The following is a 17,118-nucleotide window of genomic DNA, read 5'->3' on the forward strand; positions in this document are numbered from 1 at the left end:
ACCCCCCCTTTCCACTAGTAACAGGCAGCAGCAGTACAGGCTGGGGTAATGGCCCCGATCTGCTCTTCTCAGGGTTATTTGAAAAACTTCAGCCCTGATTAGCAGCCCTATTAGTATCCAGGAGATCTTAATAAGACTCCATGTTTCTGAGGGCGGAAAGAATGCCCTGCCTTGTCTGCAGTAAATGACTACCCATCACTGGCTCAGCAGTGCAGTGCTGTGGCATGCCAGGTCAGCTCACAAAGCACCGTCCCCCCTTCCCAAAGCCACAGGAGACGGTGGTAATGGTGGGAGTAGGGTTTATTAAGCTGTGCCTTAGTACAGGCGCTGGGGCTTGCCCATGGTGCTCTTAATGTACAAAGCCCGAACGTTCTGCCAATTTTTCTTGAGCAGCGACACCAGGAAGTTGACGGCTAAGTGGATGTTGTACACAAGCTCATCATCTGTCATCTTCACGTGGCCAACAGCCACTGCCAGACACAGCACCTGTGGGGAGAGGAAGGTCACATCAGGTTGGTGGCGAGATCCAAGAAAATGTGGACTGGGCCCGGCTACGAGCCAGATGGCCCATCCCTATGACCTCCAGTGACCTAATGAGCAGTGCTCTGGCCCCAGACCAAGACCAGAGTTATTTGAAAAGCTTCAATCCTGTTAGGTGACTGTCACAAGTCCTAAGTATCCACAGAAATGCAAACCAGAGCTCCCACTTGGAGAACGTGGGTCAACTTCACCACTGTTCAACCTATGCAACTGGCTAGACCTTCTCACCTTCTTCATCTGGAACTTGATTGTGGACTTCACTTCATCAACTTTGGCCACCATGTTCTCATTGTGGGTCAGCAAGGAAGGGAACTTGCCAGCCTTATTCAGGCCTGGGCCCAGGATTCGTGGGATCTGCTTGATCAGAGACTCTGAAGCCAAAAAGGCATCATACTTCTTGGCTGGTAAAGAGAGGAAGCCGTTAGGACCTGGCCCCTGAAGACACCTCTAAACAGGGCTATGAGACAACCTCAAAAGTGGCCTCTAACCAGCACTCTACCTGTTCCCCAGCTACTGAGTCTTAATTTTTTTTTTTTTTTTTTTTGGTACGCGGGCCTCTCACTGTTGTGGCCTCTCCCGTTGCAGAGCACAGGCTCCGGACGCAAAGGCTCAGCAGCCATGGCTCACGGGCCTAGCCGCTCCGCGGCATGTGGAATTTTCCCGGACTGGGGCATGAACCCGTGTCCCCTGCATCGGCAAGCGGACTCTCAACCACTGCGCCACCAGGGAAGCCCAGCTACCGAGTCTTTTTAATCCTCTCCCCATTCCAGTATTATCTCCATCCTCTGGACTTTTACTGGCCCAACATTCACATGAAGCCCGGTAGAAGTCCAGGCTGACTCACAACCCATCTTGCAATGAAAATGCTCACGCTAGTTAAGTCTGCCTGGTTTCAAATCCTGCCTTTTTAGCTACACAACTGGGTTACCTGTTTATCTGTAAAATGCTCAAATCACATAGCCTAAAGGTTAAAATGAAATATGGGAGTTTTAAGTAGAAATTTCAATTCAGAATGTACCAACACGCGACCTATCAATGTGACAGTTCTCGCTTGCTTAGAAAAGAACCACTGCCTGGCTTTCTTCCCTTATTAAATCCAATCCTCAAAGCAAAATAGAATTTTCACGTGGCTAAAAAATACCAGTCAAGTTAACCAACCACAGCAGATCCTTTCTGTCCTGACTCTACCCCATCATCACTTTAAAATCCAAGTGGCAGAAATACTCCTGTTCTACCACTCCAGTGAGAACTGCCTCCACCCTACCCCACATACAAAACCACACCATGGTGGGTGGGTGGCCGGGGAAGAACCACACCAGGCACACTCACCCAGCTTCTTGACCAGTTTCTTATTCTTGTTGAGTTTCTTCAGGGCCTCGATGTCCATGTGGGGGATATCCACAGCCTTGGCCTCATCACAATGCTGCTGGTCCCCCAGAACACACACGGAAAACTTGGGGCGGGGAGTGGACTTAAGCCTGCATTTTGGGGGACAGTATAGGTCACACCCAGCCCTGGGTCCCAAGAGCAGGTGAAGGGGTCTGGGACCGCTGCAGTACTGAGCCTTACCCAGAGCGTCCGCATTCACCAACAGCTAGTCTGGCTTCTCAAACCAGCCGGCGGGCTCAGCCAAGGCCTCCCCACGCCTCCCCTCTTGTTTTAAGACCCAGGGTGGGGGTCCGTCCAGCCACGCCTGCCCGGAGCAGGGGGTCTGCACTACCCGGGCACTTCAGTGCCACACGTGCCTGGCCGCCTCGGGCTCAACAGGAGCCTGAAGGGAGGAGACAGGCATGGGGACACTGAGGGCTGGGTGGGATTAGAACGGTGCCAACCTGACGGTGCCCGAGAAGCGTTTGTCCTTCTGAGGGTCATAGTTCTTCAGGCTTATCTGAAGCTCCACCGTCTCCAAAAACCTTAAAAAAGCGTAACAAAGTTATCGGACCGTCCGCGGCTTCCCAAAGCAGCCCTCCGCGGAAGTCCGCGCTTACTTCCGGCGCTTGCGCTGGTTCCCGTGCAGGACTTCCCGCACTGCCTCGTAGAGGGTGTCTCGGGAGACTTTGCTGCTGCAAGAAGAAAACAAGACGAGCGCTCAGGACCAGCGAGCAGTGGACCAATCCGTTGGAGTGTCAGAAGGCTCAGGCTCGGGGATGGTCCACGGAATACTCCCCGGGTATTGCGGACGCCAAGTGAGGCAATCTGGACCAGATGCAAACCCCGGGGAAGAGGGGCAATACTGGCGGCCGGCCTTGGCACGCGAACTCCAACGCCAGGCCCGTAGGCCGAAACCTGGCAAAAATGCCCCGCTACGAAGCATAAGCAAGGACCCCCGATTCCGCTCGTAGTGTCTCCCTCCCCACGGGGGCGCCCGGAGGCGCGGATGAGTACGGATATCACTCTAAGCGCCACTAACCTCATAGCTCCTAGCGCCGCGATAACCGGAAAAGAGACAACTCAGTTCGCGCACGCGCTCAAATAGGACCTGGTTATCGCGAGAGATGCCTTGTTCCCGCGGCTTCCCCCTTGAGAGAGGTCGGGTCGCTCAGTGCCGGGGGTGGGGCGCCGCGGCAGCCGCGTGTTGCACTGCTAGACCTACGCGGAGACCACAGAGCTGCGGCGGTCCCGGGCGCCCGTTGCCACCAGCAGCTGCCCCAGGCCCTTAGGGAAGAGGCTGGGCCCAGGGCGGTGAGCTGCAGTAGTCACACTCCTGGGTGCCGCCCCGTGCCGGCCGCTGAGAGCGTGCAATTCCGACATGTTTGTCCCTTAAACCTCCACGCTTCCTCCTGACCATAGCACCTGCTTCACTTCTCAAAAGCAGGCTTTGCTCCTGACCTCTCTCCCTCATCATCTTGTTTTAACGGGGGCTCACGGCTTCTGAGGAAGTTGTGGGAAGGGAAATGTCGAGTTCTCTTCCCGGCGCCTCAGAGCCTGCGGTGGGGAGGAGCGGGTAAGGTTCTGTGAGGAACTTTCATCTGATAATTGACTCAGTAACATCTCCAGGTTGTGTCTTTTTGTTTGTTTTTTAAATATTTATTTTGGCTGCGCTGGATCTTCGTTGTGGCATGTTTAGTTGCAGCATGTGTGATTTTTTTGTGTGTGTGTGGTACGCAGGTCTCTCACTGTTGCGGCCTCTCCCGTTGCGGAGCACAGGCTCCAGACGTGCAGGCTCAGCGGCCATGGCTCACGGGCCCAGCCGCTCTGCGGCATGTGGGATCTTCCCAGGCCAGGGCACGAACCCGTGTCCCCTGCATCGGCAGGCGGACTCTCCCAACACTGCGCCACCAGGGAAGCCCTGTGTGATCTTATTTGCGACACGCGAACTCTTAGTTGCAGCATGCATGTGGGATCTAGTTCCCTGCCCAGGGATCGAACCCGGGCCCTCTGCATTCGGAGCGCTGAGTCTTTCCCACTGGACCACCAAGGAAGTCCCCAGGTTAAGTGTTTACTATGAACAAGGCGCCTAGCTAAGTGCTGTGGGAATATAGTTGTAGAACACACAAGCCCACAGTATTGCACACCCTTTCTGTCTTTCCTGTCCAATAGGCCTCATCCTGTTCTCTGCTCACAGTAATCCCAGGAGCCCTTCAGATCCCTCCTCAAAAGCCATCATCTGCCCAAAAGTCTTCCCCAACTCCAGGCTGAGTCACTCTCACCCTCAAGCCCCCCTCCCCAGTGCGGGATGCACAGCCCACCCACGTACTCAACAGCTCTGATAGGGCTGGGGTGGGTTGTATCATACATGATCTGGCCCACAGAACTCTACCACCTTCCCCTCACCGAACATTTCCCTTGGAAAAAGATGCCCCTGTCACTGAGCAGGGTGGGGGTGGCGTGGTACGTGTTAGTTTTCAGCAAACACCCAGAGTTAGTAGGAAGGCAGGCACTGCTTCTAATAAGGCATTACTGAACTTCCTGCTTTTTATGGAATACCACTGATAAATTATTATTTAAGTCAGAAACAACACAGAGGATCATAACATACACTTGAGCACAAGAGATCTGTGCTAAACATACAGGTCTCCCAGGGCTCCTGGAGCATCACTGTCGTCCACTCTGGGTCTGCTTTGACCCTACTGAGGCCTATCTTAACTCCTATTTTATTTATTATTATTATATTTTGGCCACATCTCACAGCATGTGGAACTCCCCCAACCAGGGATCCAACCCTCGTCCCCTGCAATGGAAGTGCAGAGTCTTAACCGCTGGACCATCAAGGAAGTCTGATGCCTATCTTAAAGTGTCTGTCCCCACAGCCTGAGGTAGAAATGACAAGGAGGCAGCCCAGGCTCAGCAGCTCTTGGTAGTACAACTCACCCAGCCCCCTTAGCCCCAGACCCTTCCTGCTGGCTGGGAGGCCCAGATGGCCTCTCTGCAGCCTGGAGCAGGGAGACAGTTGACCCCTGGGATGGCCAGGCTCAGCCCTGACCCCCAGGCAAGGGGCAGGATGAGGTGCTCAGGGCAGAAGTGTCCTTCGGGAATCTGATGAGGGAGGTCTGAGAGGGTGGTCCCTTGGTGGATGGTCAGGGGGCCAGATGTCTCAGGGCAGCCTGCAGGGACTTCTTCAGGAAAGTGGTATTGAGCTCCAGAGCTGCAGCCAGGCCCAGCCTCTGGGGCTCACTGATCTGGAGAGAAGGAAGAACCATGTCTGGACTCTAGCAGCTGATCTCTCCCCTCTCCCCTCTGCCCCTGGGCTCTGTTTAGTTAGAAGAGAGAAATCCAGGACACAAGGACAATAGGAGGAGATGACTCCGTGAGCAATCTATCCTCATTATCTCACCATGGTTAAGCAAGGTGCTTGGATTCAGGTAGACCTGGGGTCAAATACTAACTGCACAACATACTATGTCAGCCATATTAAGAATAGTTGACAATTATTAGGTGCTTTCTATGGGGCAGCACTTTATATGCATGACTTCATTTAATCCTCACAATCCTCCCATTTTACAGATGAGGAAACTGAGGTTCAGAGACACTCCACTGTGGCTGCCACATTCCTTCTGGACCACTCTTTCTTCCCTGACCTGTTGCTGCAACCTCTGACCCATCTCTGCCCTGTACCTTCACTCTCCAATCCCCACTCCTTGCCAAGGCCAAAGGTTTCTTTACAGAATACAAATCTAATCAGGTCACTCCAGCTGAAGGCCCTGAGATAACCTCTGATGCCTCATATTGCAGGTCCTTCCAGGATCTACAGAGAGTCTTCAGAGGATCCAGGAGCTTCCTGAAATTGTGCATAAGATGTGTATTCATATTTCCGTTTTTCTGGGAGGATGTATGCCTTTCACCAAATCATCAGATAGGCCTGTGATCCCAAGAAAAGGGTTAAGAGCCAAGAGAAGACGTGGTCTTCAAGATAAAGTCCAAACTCCTCAACATAACCTACAGGGCCCTCCATTAGATGCTACCATGACTTGGCAATGTGACCTCGGGCGAATTACTTTAACCTGCGTCTCAATTTCCTCACCTATAAAATGGAGCTTATAAAATAGTATCTTCTCATAGGACTAACACCTGGAATAAACTAGTGAGTTAACATATGCAAAGGGATTAGAACGATGCCTGGAACATATCAGGGGCTACAAGTATCAGTTCTCAGTATTTTAGCTCTCTAACTTCATCCCCTACAGCCACCTACTCTTGGGATTTTAGGCCTCAGCTACAATGATGTACCTGCAGATCCCCTGGGACATTGAGTGCTTACACCGTTTCTTTTGCCTGGAATGCCCTTTCCTTCATCTCCGCCCTTGACTACCACTCACCCTTTAAGAGTCAGGAAGCCTGTCCCAACTCCCAACCACAAACAAGGTTTAGTTGCCCCCTTTTCCTCTGTCATCAAATGCCCTGTGCATACCTTTCACCTGGCTCCTACCAGATATTACAATGAGCCAGTTATCATCTCTCTCCCCTCTCACTAACTGGGGGAGAGGGTCAAGTCCAGGACAGAAACTGTGATATGGTCACTGTTGATTCCCTAATGCCCCAGATAGCATCTGGCCCACAGCAGTGTTGGCTGGATGAATGAACTCCTAAGCAGTCTCACTCCCCTGTCTTGGGCTTGAACTTGTGGTTTCCAAGGCTAACACTCAGGGTTTTCTCCCTGACAAACATATACCCTCGTGGCAGGCTCAGAGCAGTAGGAGCAGCCCTCATGGCCCTACCAATACTCACATTGGCCCGATACTTGGTTACCACTGTCAGCATGAGCTTGGCATAGGCCATGGACGTGGTGGCTGCTGGCCCCTCTTTACAGAGTTTCTCCATCAACACACTGAACTTCTCAGAGGGCATCTCCACCTGCACACATTAGGAGATTGGACAGTAGCACAAGAAAGGGCCCTGGATTCAACTCCCAACTCCATCACTTCCTAACCAGGTGACCCTGTGCAGGTCACTTAACTGAGACTCAGTTTCCACATCTATAAAATGGGGCTCATGATGTCAAACTCTGAAGACTGTGAAAAGGATTAAATGAGATTATGCACATAAAGCCTAGCACACAGGTCTCAAAAAATGGTGGCCACTGTTGCACAGGCTCAGATTAGGAGATGGGGGACAAGGATCCCTCGCCTGGCTTAGTGGTTGAAGATATAAAGGAGTGAGGTCCCAAGGGGGCACTGGCAGTATAATAACAACAGATCTTCATAGTCACAATTTAATAAACACTTATTATGCGTTAGGTACCATTCTGAGCACGTTACACCAATTATACCATTTAAACCTCACCCCAGTTTTATGTGGTAGGTGCTATCATCACTCCCCTTTTGCAGATGAGGAAACTGAGGCATAAAGAGGTTAAGTCAACTACCTACGTTATAAACAAATGAGGCAGAATTTTAGGTACTGATGTATGGAAAAACTGCCGAAATGTACTGTTAGATGAAAAAAGCAAAGTGCAGAGCACTGAGCTTGGTGTGTTACCATCTATGTAAAAGGAAGGGGAAAAGTAAATTTCACCATGTGTCCTTGTATATAGACAGCATCTCTGGGAGGGTTCCCCTGCAACTGGTAACACTGATTAGCCCTGCGGAGGGGAATCTCAGTGGCTGGGGAAAATTTTTTCACTATATCCTTTTAAGCGTTCAAAATTGTGAACATATGAATCTATTACCTATTCAAAAATAAATTAGGCACTGTCCCTGGCAGTCCAGTGGTTAGGACTCCGCGCTTCCACTTTAGGGGGCACGGGTTCAATCCCTGGTCGCGGAACTAGGATCCCGCATGCCACGCAGTGCGGCCAAAAAATAAATTAATTAAATTAAAAAAACAAATTAAATTTACACACACACATCAAAAAGTCCCTCCCCAAGGCCACACAGCTACTAAGAGGCAGAGCTGGGATTCACCGTGCAGTCAGCTCTCTGCTACCGGCCTTTCAAGCCCCTGGACCCTCCCACTGTCACGGGCACCCTGCTGGAGGGCAGTCATCCTGCTTGCCCCTCCATCACTGAAGGGGTCAGACACCCAGGAGCTGCACACCCAGCCACAGCACTGCAGCACTTCTTTGTCCACTCTTCCCCAAGGCAGCCTGCTCACCTGCCGCTCCAGGAGTGACTGCAACACCAAGAAAGTTTCTTCCTTCCAGGGCAGCTCCAAGATCTGTCTGCAAGGCACAGGCCCCAGTGAGGAAAGCTCAGCCTCCCAACTGAGCCTGAGTATCTACTGCTCCTACCCCAAGGCAGGGCAAGGCCCTGGGGACAGCCAAGATCTCCAGCCAACAGAGGAAGTAGTCAGAGCCCCCCGATGCTGGTGGCCATCTAGCAGCCACTGCTGCAGAGCCCATACTCAGTGCTGGGAAGGCCACAGCCCAAGACCCCCGGGACCTGACATGAAGGATTTGGCAGTGAGAGGTACAAAGGTCCCCTGGAAAATAACCAGGAGTCGATAGTGCCTCCTGAGTTTGAAAGCGGAGAACGACCCAGGGAAGAGGAGGAGGATGATGGGTGAGACGACACACAGGAGGCTTCCTAGAGAAGGCTAGACCTCCCTGCGGAACCCAGCCCACGGTGAGGTCCACTCCAGCTGCACCTACTGTCCTCAGCTTGTTTGGAAAAGCAGGATGTCACATGGAAACGGTGTGGCTTCTTGGGTGCACAGACTTGGGTTTGATCCCAGGCTTTTGCACTTGCTGGCTGTGTGACCTTTGGCCACCTCCCTCAACCTCTCTGAGCTTCAGTTTTTGCATCTCTAAGGCGGCCACAGCACTTACCTCACAGGATTGCATGAAGACTAACGAAGTAATAAATCTAAAGCACAGAGAGAGTGCTCAATAACTGGTGGCTGGTAGTATTTTTGCGACTGTCCCCTTCTCATATTATACTTAGCATTTCATATTTCATGTTAGTGTCCAATGAGATCTCACCTACTCATTATTTCTACATGTCTGTATCTTGACTCCCCAATTTTGACACCTAAATTTAACACCAATTTAATAACAATATTTGAGCACTCACTAGGTGCCAAATACTGTGCCGAGGCCATTATATGCATTATCACATTTACTATCTAGAAAAACTCTACAGAGTTCATACATGGAAACAGAGGCTCAGAGAGATGGAATAACCTGTTTAAAACTCACACATTTAAATAAAAGGCAAGGTTGAGACCTGCAACCATGTCTGTCTGACTCCAGAGCCAGTGCTCTGAACCACTACGCCATGTTCCAACTACGCCAAGAACTCAAGAGCAGGAGTGCCAGCCTTCGCATTCCCGGGGGCACCTGGCACAGAAGACTGAAACCCTGGGCTTGGGAAGGTGCATGGGATGGCAACTAACAGGGGCCCACAGGTGGGAAGGCACAAGCCAGGCTCAGGACAGCGAGAGGGGGCAATGGCTGTGCCACTGCCTGTATTTCAGGCACGGGGCCTGGTACCCAGCCGGCTCCAAGTCCAGAATGCCAAGAGCAGGTTTGGCCAGAGGGAGGAGGTGCGGGTGGGGCCAGCGTGGAGCTTGTACACTCACCCCAGCATTAGAGCCTGCATGTCCGGCTCCAGGGCCTCGTCCTTTGTAAGGCAACACAGTAACTCTGTTTGAGCTGGACCTGGGTGGGCGACAGCAGAGGGGAAAAGTCTGGGAGCAGCTGGCAGGAGAGAATGGGGCTAGCAGGGAACAAAATGCCTGGCCCTTTACAGGTGGCATCGTCAGGGAAGCAACAGGTATCTTCATTTATTGAAAACTCAGCTCCTGCCAGGGCCACCCGGGGGGTGAAGGGTGCTGGGAACAGACAGGGAAGAGCTACCAGGCCTGGGGCCCATTCCAGAATTACCTATTCCTGGGGCTTGAAGCACAGGGCCAAGGAGGGCTCTGCAGACGGCGTAGGTGTACTTAGTACAGAAGGAGGTCAGGGCAGTTGTGAGCAAGCGGGAGGCTGAGGAAGTCAGGGAGAGAATCTACAGCCAACGGGGAGGAAAATATTAATTTCTTTCTTCTTCCTTCCTATCAGTGTTTATTGAACACGTATTTCAGAGGCTCACACATTACAGTACAGAGAAAAGAGAAGTTCTTTTATCTAGGACTCACATGGATCCACTCATTGGAAAGGACACATAGCTCCCTTCCCCAGCTCCCAAATCCCTGATCCCAAACCCCAAATCCCTTCCACTTCTGTAAGGATCTGGGGCCCAAGAGGGAGGAGTTAGATGCCAGGTGGGTAGATGGCCTAGGGGGTTATGCCCTTCCCTTGCCCCAGGCTCCCCAGACAAGCACATGCATGCAAGGCTGGGAACCCCCTCTCCCACCCTACTGAGGGTTCAAACTCTCTCCCTCACTGTCCCTGGCACTCCATGTGCATCCCAGCGCACCTACCCGTCCAAGGAAGAGGCTCCTGGTCAGCACAGTAGCATTGCTGAGGCTGAGGTCTGGTGAAAGGGCCAGCAGCCAGGTGCAGAGCTGCAGGAGACCTGTGTCCGAGAGCTGCGGGAGCTGCAGCTGGGCACACACCAGGTCCACCTGCCAAGGCGGAGGGAGGACACCGGGACACTCAGCCTGTCTCTGCTGGGCTGTCTCAATCCAACCAGGCAGCAGAAGGGGCAGGGCCAGGACACTCCAGAGTAAGGTAAGGTGGGGAGAGCTGCCCTACGGGGAGGAACCAAGGGCTAAAAGAAACCACTGAGGGTCACCCCTGCCCCTGAGACCAAAAAACCCAACAAAATTCCCTCCCCAAATTCCTACATGAGGCAGGGAAACACAAACTTAAATGGAGAGAGGGACCGTGTCCTCAGGGCCAGGTGGTTTTTCTGGACTCACCTGGCCAGGACTGCATTCGTGGAGAAGCTGCAGCTCAACTGGTGGGGTGCCCTCCAGCCCTTCCAACCCCTGGGAAGGCAAATCCCATGTTAGGACCTGCAGAGTCCTCAATGACAAGTCACTGAGGCCACCCCTTCAATTGGCAGAGTGGATGGCTAAGGACCCCAGAAGGTGCTACTAGAGGAGAGGAACTTGCCTGGAGTTAGAACCTGCCTCAGGTTAGACAACATACTTGGACCAAGAAAAGCCTTTGCAGGGACTGTCCTCAGACCTTCATTCCAACCCCCTCACCCAAACAGCCTGTGCCTCACTGCACTGGGGCTTCCCTGGGCACAGCTGGGGTCCAGGCAGGGGGCGGAAGAAGGGTTATGGGTAGCAGAGTAGGGCCAGTCACCTTCCCGAGGGTCTTGAGCAGCTGCTGCAGCCTGGGAACTTGTTCCTGCAGAGGAGAGCCCAGTCACTGCTATGTCCCCACCCACGCAGCATGGCCCCCAACCCAGCCCCAGCCCCCTCTCTGAGAAGGCCCCAGGTCAGTGGGCACTAGCAGGCAAAGATGATTCAAGAGAGCCAGAACGTACACCTTGCAAAGTGCTTAAAGAACTCAAACTAGATAAGACCTATGTAAACCCAACTGAACAGACTTGTCTTCTCTGCATACATCCTAATGGGGGCAGACCCAGGCCTTGGGCTGGGAGGACAGGCTGGATGCTGGTATGATTCCCCCATTCCCATAAGATGGGTGGCAGGGGTAGCTCCAGAGCCTTTCCTCTTCCATGGTACCCTTAACCTCACACTATTGATCATTAGGTCAAGGGCTCCCACCTCCAGTAACTCCTGTCCCCACCCCCTCCTCTGTAGAATCTGTGGAGCAGAAACTACATTCCCTCAACCCCACCTCCTTCCCCTTGCTCCACGGACTACAGTCATCCGAGGTGGGACATAGTATCCCAACCGGCTTAAACTCCCCATTCCTGAAGAATCACTCGAAAGCAGCGTCCTCACCCTAGTACCTGGATAGCTCTGGGCAACTCCAAACTCTCAGGTAGGCCCTTAGCATCCTCTAGACTCTGACCAGCCTCACTGGGCTTAGCCCCCAAAACAGGCTGGTTCTTAATGGACGATGCACCTCCTCCATTGGCCAGGGATTCCAAAGATGCATGTTCAGGTCTGTTTTCCTCATGACTTTCTTCTTCTTCCTTTTCCAAACACCGGAGCCTTTTGGGGGCCCTCTCCCCCTCAGGACTGGCAGGCTCTTCCTCCGCTTCCTTTCTGCGTTTCCCAGGCCGCTGGGAGTCCTTGTCCTCCTCCTGTTCTGTCCCTTCGGGATCTGGAGCCTGGGGCAACTTCAGCTTCCTGCCCCCTTGGCCCAGCTGCCTACACAGGCCTCGGAGCTGTCTCTGGCACCTTTTAGACAGTGGGGACACTCCCTCAGTGGAGACCCCAACACCCAGATCCCTTCGCAGAAATTCCCCAAGGGCCCGGAGCCAGGGGTCAGGGTCGGGGCTTGGATCCTGCCGCAAAATCTGCAGCACAGGGCGGAGACTGCTTCCGGGCAGCGACGGCCAAACAGCCATCAGTAGGGACATCAGGTTCCTCTGGCATAACGGGGGCAATCGCAGCAGCAGTGGTTTCCTGGGTAGCAGAGGGAGAACAAGCAGTTAAGAGTGTCTTGCTGAAAGGGACACAGGGCAGACTGGGTAGAGCTCGAGGCTAGATGGCACCGGACAGACGGGGGCGCTGGTGGGCAGTACCTGCGAGTCTGTATGGATGGAGGAGGGGACAGCATGGAAGTCATTCAACAAGTCGGCATCTATTCTACACTACACTAGGCCCTGCTCTTTGACATCTCCTATTTCAGCTCAAAAATTCACGTTGAAACCTACCCTATAATAGATCCATGCTTGTTTTATGTAAAAAAGAAAAAGAAGCCCTTTCCCAAACTTTACGTAAAAATAATACTCCAGAATACCGAGCAACGCTTAGCCTGCAGCCCTGTGCTCCCCTTGGCAGTCCCCTGGAACTCACAGGGTCACATCTGTCCAGCTCTTATGTTCCTTTCACTGAACTGAGTTCCTGAGAGGCAGAAGCAGTGTCTCTTTCCTCTGTGTCCCAGTACCCAGCACAACACCAGCCTAAAGCAGGCACTTGGGGCACATTTATTGACTGAATTAAATCTCTGAGAATAAGTTTCACAGATCAGCAAGACTGCTGTGGACAGAGCAAAGCAGCCATCTGTAACGTGACAAAGGCACGAATGCAGATGCTATGTGACCTGAGGCTTGCTGGAGTGGCAAGCAGGTCATGAGTGCATCTAGCCCACCACCCATCACGCCTCTGCACCTCTGTATACATGACTTTGTGGGGCTGTTTGTCAACACACGCAGAGGCACTTGGGATATATAAGAGAGGAATGAAACCTTTTATTTTTTTGTGGAGAAAAAACACTAAATGAGAGAAAAAACTGGAGTAAAAGTTAAAAAGATCGTCAATTTGTGGTGGAGGATACTGAAGTAGAGAAGTCGGGAAGAGCCTACTCCAAGGACTTTTACCTTTTTTGTGCATGGATTCCCTTATCAGAATAAGAGGGTTAAATGCATAAAATACATAGCATTACAAAAGAAAACAATTATACTGCAGTACAGTTCTATCCAGGGACCGCAGGTTACGTTCCATTCCCCTTACTCTGTCCGGAAAGAGCCAGACCATTGGGTAAACATTTCTAGAGCGTCCAATTTGCGGATTCAGAAAATTCTCTTGAAAGAAATTCAAGATGGAGTGTGGGAAGAAAATAATAGAACTTCTATTTCTATTTATCTAAAACATACAAAATAAGTATTACAAATATTTAAAATATGGATTGGCCCTCCATATTCCAGTGTCCAACCCAATTCTTAGGGAGGGGTATTCAAGGAGAGTGGGAGGCCTGCTCTTCAGCCCCTAGAGGCTGAAGGTGGCACCTCACTACGCTACCTTCTGTATTTTACTTAACTAGATAGTTAAGTGCGTCTATGGACGCTGTATTATCTTTCTTAACAAAACGAACCCTCACAAAATGGACACATGGCTTACAAGGATGTCAGAAAAGAAACTGACTACCAGTAAGGGAAGCACAACCTAATTCAAAAATGGCAGAGCTGACACTTCTGCTCCTAGTAGGGATTCTTAGCCACATAAAGAGGAGGGAAAAAGTTCAAAGTCACCCAAAAGACTAAAAATTATCAAGAACACCATCCTCGAGGTAAGAGATCTTCCCCTAAACTGTATATTATGCTTTGAAAAACTGATAATATAAAGCCAGCATGATCAGATGTTTATTGTCATTTACCACATTTTAGATTTCTATTTATGGGGACTTCCCTGGTGTCACAGTGGTTAGGAGTCCGCCTGCCAATGCAGGGGACACGGATTCCATCCCTGGTCCAGGAAGATCCCACATGCCGCAGAGCAACTAAGCCCGTGCGCCACAACTACTGAGCCTGTTCTCTAGAGCCCATGTGCCTGCATGCCACAACTACTGAAGCCTGCGCGCCTAGAGCCCGTGCTCCGCAACGAGAAGCCACCGCAATGAGAAGCCCGCGCACTGCAATGAAGAGTAGCCCCTGCTCTCCGAAACTAGAGAGAGCCCGCGTGCAGCAACGAAGACCCAACACAGCCATAAATAAAAATAAAATTTTAAAAAATTTCTATTTATGTATACTTGACAATGTACGTATTTTAACACACGTGTACTCTTGACCTATACTGGAGGTAAGAGATGAAGTGTGTGATTAAAATTAGTTAGAATCCACTGACATAATTATTCATTTACACCCAACCGAGGGCAGGTGTCTTTCGTCTAGGTAGGCAGCACTGCACCCAGTACCTACGCCATGAGGGTCTGCCGGAGGCCCCGCCTCACAGGGCGCGCGGCAGGGACCCGCTCTCGGGGCAAGTATTTCACCTCTCTGTGCCTCGGTCTTCTCATCTAGAGAAGTGGGTAGCGCCAGCCCCTGCCTCACACCACCGTGGAGGATGACGGGCGGCGCCCCGAGCTACGCCAGCGGTCGCCGCGACCAGCAGGACAGGAGGAACGCGGGCGGACGACTTACAGCTCCAGGCGACAGTCCGGGCCCTCCACGACTGGCTCCTCCCGGCACAGCGCCTCGAAGACGCGGTCCCAGCCGAAGGGCTCCCCGCCGCGGCCGCTCAGAGCCCGCAGCACTCCCAAGCCGCGCCGCGCCCCGTCGGGCCCCGCCTGCAGCGTCTGCAGCAGGAGGCGGGCGGGGGCCTCTAGGTGCGCCCAAGGCGCCGGCTCCGCGCCCTCAGCCTGAGCGGGTGCAGCCTCCGGGGCCTCCATGCCCGGGGCCAGGGAGCCGCGCTGCCCCGCGCTCTGGTTTCGGGCCTCAGCTCCGAGGCCTGGGGAAAGGGAGGCGGACGACAGCGCCGGCCCTGATGCTGCGGCCGGCCCCTTCCTGCGCGCGCCACATTCCCTCTTCAGCGTTCGGGGAGGCTCTCGGCCAGCGCGCCATCGCGCGAGACTAGATCTGTCAGAAAGGAAAGGAACGGGGAAGTGCGGCGGGGGCTGGGCGCAAGGGCAGGCCGGAAGGGGCAAGTACGATAGGAGTAGGGAGGCGGGGCGAAGGTCGAGTGCAGATCTGCTGATGAGGCGGGACCAGAGTGGGGGCGGTGCCACTAGGAAATCGGTTAGTGGGCGGGGTCATGCAAGAGATAGAGTGGGGCGGGGCTTGATGGAGGATGGATCCTCTGCGGCTGACCCTAACCTTGCTTCCTCCACCGATCGCTGAAGTAAGTGAGGGGGCGGGCGTACAGAATGGATATCAGGGATCCTGCTGGTTGTACTTCAGGATCCAAGCATCATTTAATTTTAGCTGACGCCCATGTTGCCTATAGATCATGGGCTTTGCCGTAGGATTTGATCATAATTTACCATAACGTCACCTCTTCCACAGGCCATCAACTGCCATCATTCGGGTTTCAGTCTTCTCCAGAAATGTTCGATCTACTAATACACCCGAGGATGGAGTCGCAGTAAAACCTAATGCCATCTATATGGCCAAAGGCATTCCTGTAAACTTCCTCCCTAAGATCAAGAAGTGGCCTTGCTCTGGTTGTTTATAAGGAACCAAGAGTGCCTCCAATTCCCAGCGTTTTGATTTAAGGAAATCTGCTGGAGGAGGCAGGCTTCCAGCGAAGGGAGGGACCATAGCAGAGGATAGGAATAAAGGCAGAGGGGAGAAGAGCCCCACAGCACCCCATAAACCCTCCTTTGGGTGTCAGCTTGTATTTCCATCCTCCCAGCTTCTGCTGCCATGCACACATCCACTCAATCAATAAATCTTTACTGAGCACCTAGCGCTCAGGATGCAGGGAACAAAATAAATACCTTTGCCCTCATTGTTGCTGACCCTCAATTGAGGAGAGACAGACAACTAAGTAAGTAAACAGTAGAATGTTTGTTTGTGATAAGTGCTTTCAAGGATATAGCAGGGAAGGGAGATAGAGTGAGGTAGTTTTAAATAGGTGGTCAGGCAAGAGTGCACTTGCTGGGGAGTAACAGGAGAGGTAACCAGACCAGATCTTGTGAGGCCTTGACATCATAGAGAGGAATTTGTCTTTCACCCTGAATAGTATGGGAAGCCATAGGCATATTTTGAACTGGATCTGATTTCCATTAGAGCCAAATTTTTTATTTTTTCCAAAATGATTTCAAGGGAGGGACTTCCCTGGTGGTCCAGTGGTTAAGAATCCATCTTGCAATGCAGGGGATGCCGGTTCGATCCCTGGTTGGGGAACTAAGATCCCACATGCCACAGGACAACTAAGCCCGCGTGCCACAACTACTGAGCCCGCACACCACAACTAGAGAACCCGTGTACTGCAGCTACAGAGCTCATGAGCTCTGGAGCCCATGCACCAGAACTAGAGAGAAGCCCACACACTGCAAGGAAGAGCCTGTGCATCGCAACAAAAGATCCCGCGTGCTGCAACTAAGACCTGATGCAGCCAAAAAATACAATAAAATTTTTTAAAAATGATTTTAAGGGCTTCCCGGTGGCGCAGTGGTTGAGAGTCCGCCTGCCGATGCAGGGGACACGGGTTCGTGCCCCGGTCCAGGAAGATCCCATATGCCGCAGAGTGGCTAGGCCCGTGAGCCATGGCCACTGAGCCTGCGCATCTGGAGCCTGTGCTCCGCAACGGGAGAGGCCACAATGGTGAGAGGCCCGCATACCGCGAAAAAAAAAAAGAGATTTTAAGAGAGCTATTGGAAAAGACTACGGAGTATTTCTTAAACCAGTGGTCCCCAAAATGTTTGTCACCAGGAACCGGTTTCACGGAAGA

General features: G+C 52.3%; 2 protein-coding genes across 2 annotated transcripts; both read right to left on the minus strand.

Annotated features, from left to right (window-relative positions):
• Positions 1 to 282: 282 nt before the first annotated feature.
• RPL10A (ribosomal protein L10a) lies at positions 283 to 3,044 on the minus strand. The gene is made up of 6 exons (XM_029242715.1): positions 2,951 to 3,044; positions 2,529 to 2,603; positions 2,373 to 2,453; positions 1,870 to 2,018; positions 769 to 941; positions 283 to 486 (listed from the first exon to the last, which is right to left on the minus strand). Exons 1-6 carry the CDS (start codon positions 2,953 to 2,955, stop codon positions 316 to 318), a joined length of 654 nt encoding a protein of 217 aa, XP_029098548.1. The 5' UTR covers positions 2,956 to 3,044; the 3' UTR covers positions 283 to 315.
• An 800-nt stretch (positions 3,045 to 3,844) lies between these two features.
• On the minus strand, positions 3,845 to 15,289 carry FANCE (FA complementation group E). Its single transcript, XM_029242694.1, has 10 exons — positions 14,868 to 15,289; positions 11,790 to 12,411; positions 11,174 to 11,218; positions 10,780 to 10,848; positions 10,339 to 10,482; positions 9,800 to 9,923; positions 9,496 to 9,574; positions 8,071 to 8,137; positions 6,706 to 6,831; positions 3,845 to 5,159 (listed from the first exon to the last, which is right to left on the minus strand). Exons 1-10 carry the CDS (start codon positions 15,113 to 15,115, stop codon positions 5,058 to 5,060), a joined length of 1,626 nt encoding a protein of 541 aa, XP_029098527.1. The 5' UTR covers positions 15,116 to 15,289; the 3' UTR covers positions 3,845 to 5,057.
• Positions 15,290 to 17,118: the final 1,829 nt, after the last annotated feature.

Source organism: Monodon monoceros, unplaced genomic scaffold (assembly GCF_005190385.1).
Source record: "Monodon monoceros isolate NGI ecotype Baffin Bay Population unplaced genomic scaffold, NGI_Narwhal_1 Super_Scaffold_3, whole genome shotgun sequence".
NCBI lineage: Eukaryota > Metazoa > Chordata > Mammalia > Artiodactyla > Monodontidae > Monodon > Monodon monoceros.

Excerpts from the sequence above, each read along its gene's own strand:
- RPL10A (XM_029242715.1), bottom strand. Across the intron at positions 2,454-2,528 it reads AACCAGCGCAAGCGCCGGAA|GTTTTTGGAGACGGTGGAGC; the intron begins GTAAGCGCGGAC and ends CGCTTTTTTAAG. Across the intron at positions 942-1,869 it reads GAAACTGGTCAAGAAGCTGG|CCAAGAAGTATGATGCCTTT; the intron begins GTGAGTGTGCCT and ends TCTCTTTACCAG.
- FANCE (XM_029242694.1), bottom strand. The coding sequence starts at position 15,115 with ATGGAGGCCCCGGAGGCTGCACCCGCTCAGGCTGAGGGCGCGGAGCCG. Across the intron at positions 10,483-10,779 it reads ACGAATGCAGTCCTGGCCAG|GTGGACCTGGTGTGTGCCCA; the intron begins GTGAGTCCAGAA and ends CCGCCTTGGCAG. Across the intron at positions 5,160-6,705 it reads TAACCAAGTATCGGGCCAAT|ATCAGTGAGCCCCAGAGGCT; the intron begins GTGAGTATTGGT and ends CCTTCTCTCCAG.